General features: G+C 42.9%; 1 protein-coding gene across 1 annotated transcript in view; it reads right to left on the reverse strand.

Moving 5' to 3' along the window:
* Window positions 1-276: 276 nt before the first annotated feature.
* Window positions 277-12,068, reverse strand: part of RNF121 (ring finger protein 121) — a 33,441-nt gene continuing 21,649 nt past the window's right edge. The window contains exons 6-9 of the mRNA XM_063432963.1: window positions 11,528-11,648; window positions 8,343-8,476; window positions 4,857-4,958; window positions 277-3,286 (exon numbers count right to left, since the gene is read on the reverse strand). Coding sequence (XP_063289033.1) covers window positions 3,166-3,286; window positions 4,857-4,958; window positions 8,343-8,476; window positions 11,528-11,648 — 478 coding nt within the window. The 3' untranslated portion in view covers window positions 277-3,165. The remainder of the gene's footprint in view (window positions 3,287-4,856; window positions 4,959-8,342; window positions 8,477-11,527; window positions 11,649-12,068) is intronic.

Below are 12,068 nucleotides of genomic sequence, written 5' to 3' on the forward strand. Positions count from 1 at the left end.
CAAGCTGGAGGTTGCGGGAGCTCCCAGATATTCACTGGAATGAATCCCACCACATTAGATTTTACAGTTAACATGAGCAGCCAACGTATTGCCTCGGTAATCATTCTGACACGGTTGTGGAATGCGGTTTTCCGGTGTAGTCGGGCGCTGCTTACTGGTGATAGCAATAGCAGCCAAGATCAACAAATATCATAGCTAATAAAATCATAGGGGGACTCCCTACCAAAACTGCAGACACAAGCATCAATCCCCTTATTTAAAAACAGAAACCCCCTCTTTCAGATAAGAGTCTTTATTTCTGAAAATAATACTTTTTGGCGTAATTAGCACTTATTTTTTATGCTACAATGATTTATGCCATAGACCGTGAACTGGGTGTAGTTTAAAATGTGATTTTTTTTATTTTTAAATGTCTTGGAGATGTAGTTAGTAACAGAAACAAAAGTGATTTAACTCCTAAATGTCAGAGAACTGAGCAGTGACAATGCAGGGACAGGCTTTGGTGATTGACCTTTCAATATACATTACATGGCTTACCACTGCTCTGTTACTGGGATTTATCCACTGTTAACCAGTTAATGATACACATTAAACATGACATGACTTAATCGCAGCTTTTACCATCAATCATAGAGGGTCTGGATAAAATGCTGTACGGTACCACAATATCCATATCGACAAAGACAAAAATACTTTATAAAAGCAGCATCGGATGGAAAAATGGGGCTGCGGAGAGGAAGATGGTTATGATAGAGGGAGGTGTAGACGGCACTTTAAGAGATAATTGGTAATAAATAAAAGCTGGTATAAGAGTGACGAGATTTACCTAGAACACAATGTAAGGACTTGTAGGACTGGAGACACCATGAAGTAAGTATTAACACAGGAATGGACACCAGCAGCACATAAAGGATTTATTTACGGACTTTAATTTAGCTAGACCTGCTGCCTTCAGTGGTAAAGGTGGAGAAACACATCAGGGGATTTCTAAACATTTATGGGGAGACTGACAGCATTTCAGGAACCCAAAAATAAAATAAATAATGAAAGACTGCATGCAGCCTGGAGTATTAGTGATCTCGTGGTATCCCACAGGGGAACACGATGAGTACAAACTAAACAGGTTTACAAGGGGGCAAAAACAACTCACTCTTGCTGGACTATTATTCCAAATTATTTGACACATAATGGCAGCCAGACAATTCTTGGAGTCCAACAACAGGTGGTGGGGTTTTAGAAGGTTCACTGTTTTAACATGAACTAGCTGAAATAGCAAAACTATGGAAACACTGCCAAAAAAGACTGAAATAAATCATCTGGGATTATCAAAGGGGTAAATATAAGTTCCCATGAGTTCCCAGCAGATCTGTTCTCTCTGAATGCTTTCTCAAGCGATGGGAGGTGCAGGATTTAATAATCCCATCAGAGATTTGACTTAAAGGAAAACTGTCTTTTATCATAGACAAAATATGACATGCAGTACAGCCTTGCTTTCTTATATTTTTATTGAATACATATACATTGAAGGGACCCTCTGGGTACTATAACAACTTCACTGAAGTGAAATTGTTATGGCGCAAGGAAGTCCCTTGTGTTGGCTTAACTTTAGTGGTTGAACTGTTCATGAGTCCAAAGTCTTCTCACCAGTGCCATTTCACTCCCTCCTCCATGAAAAACCTTGAAAACTAAACCCTTATACTGCCGCTGGCAAAGGGGCGGCTGATGCTCTAAGCCAATTAGTAGCTCCCCAGTCACAAAATGACTTGGGAAATGTACGCAAGTCGGACGCACTACCTCTCGGCTAAGACCACGCACAATACGAAGAGCTGAAATCAAGGCAGAACTTCCAAACTGACATTAAGTATTGACCATCTGCTTGGTTCTTGCTATGGATGACCGCCCCTCAGAACAAGGCTAGAGGAGGAGTTGAACTAAACAAGAGGTCTGTACTTTTATGAATGCATTACAAAATAACACGCACAGGCTGTAATACACGTCATTGTTTATTTAAAAAGTTGACAGTTTTCCTTTAAACTCACAGTTGTCAGGTCTGTGGGCCAGTGCTCGAGCAGGGCAATTCACAGACCAATATGGACTGCCTGTACAGTGATACAGTAACAATGCCCACCATTTCATGAATGAAAAAAAACAAAGTTGACATTTGCTTAATGGTGAACATGCAGGTCTTCTATTATTCCGGGTTGGTGAAATACCAACTTCTCAGTTCATTCAGTGGTTTCTTTACCCTTACCAAACCAGTTTAACACCCACAGGGAGCGGTGTTACAGTTGTTCAAATGCTAACTGTACACAATTCTATAAAAGGGGTGACAAAAACCCCAAACCCTTCCCAAGTGGCCATCCATGTTTACAGACACAATTAGAACCTAGGTATGTCTTGTGTTTTGGTAAAAAGGCATTGACCTCTCAGCTGTGATTCCCATAAAAGTCAAAAAACAAGTTTACAAACACTTTGGTCCCAGACACGGCCAGATGATATTCAGGTGTCCCCGGCAATAAGGCTGCAGGCGCTGTCAGTCTGTGTGTGCAGTTTGCAGACGGGTTCCATATTTCTGGTTTCTGCTGCCACTTGCTCTACCCATAGAACAAAGTGAGCTATTAATTTAATGTGTTCCTTAAGGAGGAGGATGGTGGGGGAAACAAAAAAAATAAATAAAAAAAATTGAATAAGATAGACATTCTCTGCTGACCAGTTCTTAGAGACTTCAGGGAGAGTGAAGGAGCTGATATTCAATCCATTAGCAAATAGCTTAACACTGTCAACATAAACAAACTCCCCACAAATCATCACTCTTCCACAGTTGGGGTCTTTGCAAACTTGGGGTCTAAATGAAAAACCTTCAGTGCAGAACGTACGAAGCATTCCAGCACTCAAAGAGATAAAAAGAAAACACTAAATAAACAATCATCATGGGATCCTGTAGTGCCAATATAGACACATGTTGTTATAAATAAATAATACAACAAGCCCCTCCAGTACAAGGAGATGTGGCTTCTACCTCTCCAGCCCCCGAGACCAAATTCCAATGGTGAAGATCCAGAGAAGAAGATGGAAAAAACAGGAGATGGCCACTGGCCGAGCTGCCTCTTCTTCCGATGTAGAAGCATCTGGACCATTTCAGAATTAGGAAGGGGAAGGAGGAGATTATTCCAGTCCTAGGCAGTAATTGATGCCTTGTACCAGTCCAATGATAACAGGCTGCCAGGCAACAAGGTATCGTAACCAGTCCAAGAGTTGGCCATACATGACGTGAGGTCTCTCCCATCTGTGTGGGACTGGGTTAAAGACGCAAACAGTATGAAAAATAAATCAGGGACTGCAGGGAATTTATCAGGCCCAGGGAGCTTTGCATGTCCTCTCCCTCCCAGCCACTAATTTACTATTCACTACAGTACAGTAATACCTGCAGTTTATTTAAAAATATCTTGCATGCGTCACATCATGACAGAGCTGATCTCATCTACAGCATCAGGAATTCTAGAATACAAAGAGATTATAGGTCACCAGTTCTCAGTTTCCTTATTTAACACTTCCCTTATTCTGTGCCTGATAAAAATGACCTAAGCAGAAAAGTGGGACAAAGTTCTGTAGACATCACTATGGAAACTAACAGAATCTTCCGGTCAATACTATTGGGTTCCTGGCTGATTGCTTTACTTTGAAAAGCGTGCTAAATTGCCCTGTTTGCAAATCGACTGGTATCACTGGAACCTGGATGTATCCATACCGAGATGGGCAGCTTCAGATTATGAAATGAAAATGGCAAAAAAAAAAATTGCCAATTTTTCTCAGAAGTGCTTCTAGTGGCTGTCAGAGTGAGAGCTCCTAAAAGGCACCGCCCATCGCGCCCTAATTAATCATGTTCTTTTTAAACGCAGGGAATTTCATCTATACATAGCGCTAGCCTATTTAAAAATTATTTTTTTCCCCACTTGTCAATCAGTTATTCAGAATAGATTCTATAATGAAGAATTGATTGACAGGAGAGCAGAAGGGACAAACAGCAGACAGTCCTGCTCTCCACACATAGCAAGCACAGCACATGCTATGGTAACTCCACAGCTGGAAACAAAGCCAGTGTGTCGGTGTCATGGAGGACGTTTGTCCTGCTTGGGGAAGATTCCTCAAACAGGACAAATCAGTGAAGATCAGGGCAGGAGCACAGGAGGAGCTCACAAGGTAGGTATTCTAGAAATGTAGCATCTACCTTGGATCACAGCGGAGGAGAGGAGGGTCAGGTAAGAGCCTGACAGGTTCCCTTTAACCTCTGCCATTCCTGCAGAACCTACACTGCAGGGTTACAAAAAAGGGGGGCAACTTTATTGAAAAAACATGGCCTGGGTGCCTATAGCTTCCCTTTGAATAAAAGTGAGATGGGAATCTAGAACTGTACGAGTGGCTTTATATTAATATTTTACACGGTATTCTGTGGCATTTATACAATCACTCAGAGGTGCCGTGTCTGGGGCCTTATCAGCGGCAGATGCTGAATAGCAGAATTATAAAATGCTATTTTGGCTACAATACCAGAGCTCCACCTGCTGTTCACACACTGACGTGCAGCACGTTCAGTAACAGAAGAATGGTTCGATGTGATCAGCGCTTTGCATTAAGTCACAGCATTGACACACTGCACATCTACCCGCTTTTTACAATTTACCAACGATGCCGAATTCCCTACTCAATATGAAACTCTACTTTCTGGGTTATTAACTAAAGCTTGACTTGTTAGGAATTCAAAGATAACTCCACATTTTAGGCTGAAATAGCCAAACTGAAAAAAGCTATTGTGACTTTCACTTCGGTGGCAATTCAAACTTTAGTGAAAAGGATACGGATTACTGAACATCCTCTTCAGGTCGACCTTCTCCTTGCAGTAAGGACACGTCTGTTTCTTTCCCACAATGCACCAGCCCCGGATGCAGAACTCATGGAAGCTTGCAAGGAATCGGGTCAAGGAAAACATATGGAATAATAGTAAAACAAGCAACTATCACATGATTTAGTAACCCGTTCTTGTCATACAATATGCTCACAATCTATGCTCTCAGGGTTTATTCCCTCATTACAAAACACAGCAATGAGGGATTGCCATTTTATTTTTACTAGTTCAACGATTAACTCATTTCAATTTCATCATAACTTGGATGTCTGCATTGACATTATTACCAGTGAAATATGTGGCTTATTGGCACGAGAAGTACTAAAACATAGCTTTCATATTTATATTCATATGTAGTAACATTAAAGCACCACTTCACACATACAAAGCGCTTTAGCTTGCTTAAGTGTTTTATGGGTGTCCTCATTTTTCATTTTACAAAAATTGACCTGGTTAGAAACATAGAATGTGACGGCAGATAAGAACCATTCGGCCCATCTAGTCTGCCCAATTTTCTAAATACTTTCATTAGTCCCTGGCCTTATCTTATAGTTAGGATAGTCTTTTGCCTATCCCACGCATGCTTAAACTCCTTTACTGTGTTAACCTCTACCACTTCAGCTGGAAGGCTATTCCATGCATCCACTACCCTCTCAGTAAAGTAATACTTCCTGATATTATTTGTAAACCTTTGTCCCTCTAATTTAAGACTATGTCCTCTTGTTGTGGTAGTTTTTCTTCTTTTAAATATAGTCTCCTCCTTTACTGTGTTGATTCCCTTTATGAATTTAAATGTTTCTATCATATCCCCCCTGTCTCGTCTTTCCTCCAAGCTATACATGTTAAGATCCTTTAACCTTTCCTGGTAAGATTTATCCTGCAATCCATCAACCAGTTTAGTAGCCCTTCTCTGAACTCTCTCTAAAGTATCAATATCCTTCTGGAGATACGGTCTCCAGTACTGCGTACAATACTCCAAGTGAGGTCTCACCAGTGTTCTGTACAATGGCATGAGCACTTCCCTCTTTCTACTGCTACCTCTCCCTATACAACCAAGCATTCTGCTAGCATGTCCTGCTGCTCTATTACATTGCCTGCCTACCTTTAAGTCATCAGAAATAATCACCGCTAAATCCCTTTCCTCAGATGGGGAGGTTAGGACTCTATCAAATATTCTGTACTCTGCCCTTGGGTTTTTACTTTCAAAGGTGCATTATCTTGCATTTAGCCACATTAAATGTCAGTTGCCACAACTCTGACCATTTTTCTAGTTTACCTAAATCATTTGCCATTTGGCTTAACCCTCCTGAAACATCAACCCCTCCCCCACCCGTCCCGTCCTGGGTTGTGTAGCTCAGTGGAGATAAATTTAAGAGGCAGCAATTGCCCAGAGCACCTGCCTTGCAAAGACTTCTCATTGAGCTGCATTGGGAAGTCTGTAATTGGACAGTCACAGAAAGTCTGGGCGGGGTTAGAAGGGGAGGACTTACAAAGGCAGTAGGGAAGATTTCTGCAGCCTTTTCAATCTGTTTTTAAAAAAAGAATAAATTATTAAATGCATGGATGATTTTCCATGTGGGTATATCTACCAAATAGTGATTTTTTTGTTGTTGTTGCTTTTTTGACAGTTGCCTGTTCCTTTAATGAATGTGAAGGAATTATGTACCCGACACCTGTAGGAAAGGTCACAATGCAACCATTGAGCTGAGAGATGTGAGCAGTGAAGTAATAGAGTTACTGCTATTGGACCAAGCTTTCTGTTGGCATTCAGTGTTGACTAATCATTGCTATTACTGCCTTGGGCGATGGGATGAGGATCAAAAAGTCAAGTTAAAAGTTTAGCCAAGTGCATTACAGGCTGGTTCCTGGCACATTTAAATGGGCCACAGAGCTTAGGGTAATGGTTTAATCATATCCCTGGCCCTGTCTGCATGCTTCCACTGACAGGAAAACAATCCATGTTTGGAAAGAGATCTCTAGAATGAGTAACATTTAAAGGACGGCTATCCCTAATAGAACAGCACTTCTCAAAATGTAGAATACAGAATTATCACATCTGTATCATAAAAGGAACCAGCTATAATGTATGAGAATCTGAGGATAAACCTGGATTTGTTCTTTTATGTATATTGTTCTAGTTGTGAATTAGTGGTGCACGCCAAGAGCCAGGTAAAAAAACAACTGTTCTAGTTCTGGACTCTGACTTTGTTTAATGTCTGAGCCTAGATAAGATCTATCCCTTCCATAGAGATGATACATGTTACATAGATGCTCTAAACACGTTAACTACTATGACCAACTGTAAGGAGGCCTCTGTTAAAGGGACACTATAGTCACCTGAACAACTTTAGCTTAATGAAGCAGTTTTGGTGTATAGATTATGCCCCTGCACAGCCTCACTGCTCAATCCTCTGCCATTTAGGAGTTAAATCCCTTTGTTTATGAACCCTAGTCACACCTCCCTGCATGTGACTTGCACAGCCTTCCATAAACACTTCCTGTAAAGAGAGCCCTATTTAGGCTTCCTTTATTGCAAGTTCTGTTTAACCCCTTAAGGACCAAACTTCTGAAATGAAAGGGAATCATGACATGTCACACATGTCATGTGTCCTTAAGGGGTTAATTAAGATTTTCTTATCCCCTGCTATGTTAATAGCTTGCTGGACCCTGCAAGAGCCTCCTGTATGTGATTAAAGTTCAATTTAGAGATTGAGATACAATTATTTAAGGTAAATTACATCTGTTTGAAAGTGAAACCAATTTTTTTTTCCATGCAGGCTCTGTCAATCATAGCCAGGGGAGGTGTGGCTAGGGTTGCATAAACAGAAACAACATGATTTAAATGACAGTGAATTGAGCAGTGAAATTGCAGGGGAATGATCTATACACTAAAACTGCTTTATTTAGCTAAAGTAATTTAGGTGACTATAGTGTTCCTTTAAGGATCAAACCATGTGACACGTAGGCCCAGGGCCCTCGCACTTTGACTCCGCTTTACAGACACTGCTATAGCGTTCCTCTTTCACATTACCAATATCTATTCGGTCTTAAATTAGAAAGAATGAATTGGCTACGGAGTGTTAGCTGGCACACTCAACCAACAAATTACAAACAAATATGGACAAAATGTATATATGTAATGTGTGAGGGGTACTTGTACTCTAGTTATATCTGTGAAGGGATCCAGGGGGCAATGAAAAGGGACACATGAGTACGGCCATCTAATGCATTATTTTAAAAGATATGTTGTTATGAAGATTTCAGCTTGAACCTCACAGTTTTAGGAATTTAAAGGCCCATTTGCTATCAAGGAGGCAATGGCACAGGGCTGATAAAGTCCTAAAGTTTAATTGCTGCTTCTTGAGAACACCATGGAAAGTTTGGGGGCCAATACCAGCTGTGGCAGCATCCCCCCCAAACTGAGTCACTGTAAGGATACACATGGTCACAGGACAGTCTGTATGTGTTTTCAATGATACCCTCTTCATTGACATCTACGAAGATCTGCTGACCACAGACCGCACACACATTGTCTGAAAGGTGCTTTGTTGGCATCCCCGATGCACTATAGAACTGAGAAGAGAAGACACATGGCCAATTAATAACCTGGCTTTAAAACAATCTATACTGATCTATACATGCGGAAAGAAAGAAATCAAAAGGCGTGTTAAAGGATCACTATGGTGTCAGGAAAACAAAGCGGTTTTCCTGACACTATAGTGCCCTGAGGGTGCCCCCCATTCAAACAGTCCATAGGAAAGCATTTCTCAATGCTTTCCTATGGACGCTCTGCGCGATGGATGCGAAATTCGCATCCAGCGTCGCAGATGCACCTCTAGCGGCTGTCAGGAAGACAGACACTAGAGGTTGGATTAACCCTGCTATGTTTACATCTGAAGGGTTAAAACCTGAGGGACCTGGCACCCAGACAACTTCATTGAGCTGAAGTGGTCTGGGTGACTATAGTGTCCCTTTAAACTTCATCAGTTAGAACTAGACAAAAACAGAGGAATTCACAAATAATTCTCTTTTCTACCCAGTAAATTTTTTTGAAACAAGCCAACCCACCACCTACCTGTGTACTGACACAATCCTGCTCCCTGATACTGACTGAACAAGCCAACTCACCCACTACCTACCTGTGTACTGACACAATCCTGCTCCCTGATACTGACTGAACAAGCCAACTCACCCACTACCTACCTGTGTAGTGACACAATCCTGCTCCCTGATACTGACTGAACAAGCCAACTCACCCACTACCTACCTGTGTAGTGAGGACACAATCCTGCTCCCTGATACTGACTGAACAAGCCAACTCACCCACTACCTACCTGTGTAGTGACACAATCCTGCTCCCTGATACTGACTGAACAAGCCAACTCACCCACTACCTACCTGTGCAGTGAGGACACAATCCTGCTCCCTGATACTGACTGAACAAGCCAACTCACCCACTACCTACCTGTGCAGTGAGGACACAATCCTGCTCCCTGATACTGACTGAACAAGCCAACTCACCCACTACCTACCTGTGTAGTGACACAATCCTGCTCCCTGATACTGACTGAACAAGCCAACTCACCCACTACCTACCTGTGTAGTGAGGACACAATCCTGCTCCCTGATACTGACTGAACAAGCCAACCCACCCACTACCTACCTGTGTAGTGAGGACACAATCCTGCTCCCTGATACTGACTGAACAAGCCAACTCACCCACTACCTACCTGTGTAGTGAGGACACAATCCTGCTCCCTGATACTGACTGAACAAGCCAACCCACCCACTACCTACCTGTGTAGTGAGGACACAATCCTGCTCCCTGATACTGATTGAACAAGCCAACTCACCCACTACCTACCTGTGTAGTGAGGACACAATCCTGCTCCCTGATACTGACTGAACAAGCCAACTCACCCACTACCTACCTGTGTAGTGAGGACACAATCCTGCTCCCTGATACTGACTGAACAAGCCAACTCACCCACTACCTACCTGTGTAGTGAGGACACAATCCTGCTCTCTGATACTGACTGAACAAGCCAACTCACCCACTACCTACCTGTGTAGTGAGGACACAATCCTGCTCCCTGATACTGACTGAACAAGCCAACCCACCCACTACCTACCTGTGTAGTGAGGACACAATCCTGCTCCCTGATACTGACTGAACAAGCCAACTCACCCACTACCTACCTGTGTAGTGAGGACACAATCCTGCTCTCTGATACTGACTGAACAAGCCAACTCACCCACTACCTACCTGTGTAGTGAGGACACAATCCTGCTCCCTGATACTGACTGAACAGGCCAACTCACCCACTACCTACCTGTGTAGTGACACAATCCTGCTCCCTGATACTGACTGAACAAGCCAACTCACCCACTACCTACCTGTGCAGTGACACAATCCTGCTCCCTGATACTGACTGAACAAGCCAACTCACCCACTACCTACCTGTGCAGTGACACAATCCTGCTCCCTGATACTGACTGAACAAGCCAACTCACCCACTACCTACCTGTGCAGTGAGGACACAATCCTGCTCCCTGATACTGACTGAACAAGCCAACTCACCCACTACCTACCTGTGTAGTGACACAATCCTGCTCCCTGATACTGACTGAACAAGCCAACTCACCCACTACCTACCTGTGTAGCGAGGACACAATCCTGCTCCCTGATACTGACTGAACAAGCCAACTCACCCACTACCTACCTGTGTAGTGAGGACACAATCATACTCACATTCCTTGCTACTTGCTGTTGTTACCGACAGCATTTCAGATTGGCTGTACAGAAGCCATTCCTCATTCTGTGGCTTGCACTGTATCTATGTAACAGCTTTCCTAGACAGATCGTTACACTGTGTCACTGAACTCACTATATAGAATCCCTTCCTTGCCTTTACAACATCTGCTGTTATGGTTGTAAAGCTCCGGAAGATCTGTATGGGAAGGAATGTCGCCTTAACTAAAACAGACGCTGCGTGAAGTTAGGGTCTGCAACACTATTCAACCCAGTAGATGCTTCAATAGCCTTTACCGAGTTGATGGAACGTGCAGCTGTCAATTGAGAACTTTGTTTTAAGAGTCACGTGTATATAAAACACTTTGCCATCAACTTACACTAAAAGAGGAAACGGTTTCACGGATTCCAGTAATGAGAAGAGAAGGATGATTTATCTCCCTACCCAATACCCACAGAACCCCTGGATGAACATCTGACTGGCAGCTTTCTTTTGGAGACAATCAATGACGTCAAACATATACGTATATCCCATCACTCTAAGCCAGACACATGACAGGCATTACAGCCAACACAACGTGAGTGTAATGTAAATATAGAAAGAACGCACTGGGATCTGGAGCCTTCAGACTAACAATGCTCATATCTCCTGCCAAAACCAACACACTCCGGCTCCTAACTTCACAAATCGTCTCAGAAAGAGAACCGATACAACCCACCCTCTCTCAGACCTATTCACTAAAGTGTGAATTGCTGGCAAAACAAACTGAATTTACAATATTAGGCTAAAAACTAATTACAGAAACAAAAAGGAAAATAAGAATAAAAAAAATTATCTTTAGTTGGTATTCTTCTTGTTCGTCTGTGCTTACCCCTATGGTCGACGCCATGTAATCTGCGCACATCTCAGCAAAGTCCCTTCCAAGGACACCATAATAAAGACCGTAGAACAGCAGAGAGATCCCAAAATCCATGGCGTCTTCTGGTTTTATTCTGTGATTGGATGAAAGCTAGCGTCAGTGTGAAGCAGACATACATGAGGCGTGTTACACTATATGGACCTTAAAAGTGCGCACCCCAGGCTACACCTGCCCACCCCAGGCTATACCTGCGCACTCCAAAGAGCACACTCCAGACTAAAACAGCTGTACAGTTTATCCATATTATATAGAACCATAAATCACACACGTCTAAAAGGCAGCAGTGGGGACTTGTGGGATATTATGGATATGCGCAGGGTGAGGGGAATTGAAAAACGGTGGGATGGCTCAGAGATATCAGGCACATCATCACTGCAGCTGCTAAATAATCCTTGGGGGACCCTCAGTGTTCTTTCCCCCCCTCCCCCTGTCCCATAGTGTTCTTTCCCCCCCTCCCCCTGTCCCATAGTGTTCTTTCCCCCCTCCCCCTGTC

This window comes from Pelobates fuscus, chromosome 1 (genome assembly GCF_036172605.1).
Source record: "Pelobates fuscus isolate aPelFus1 chromosome 1, aPelFus1.pri, whole genome shotgun sequence".
NCBI lineage: Eukaryota > Metazoa > Chordata > Amphibia > Anura > Pelobatidae > Pelobates > Pelobates fuscus.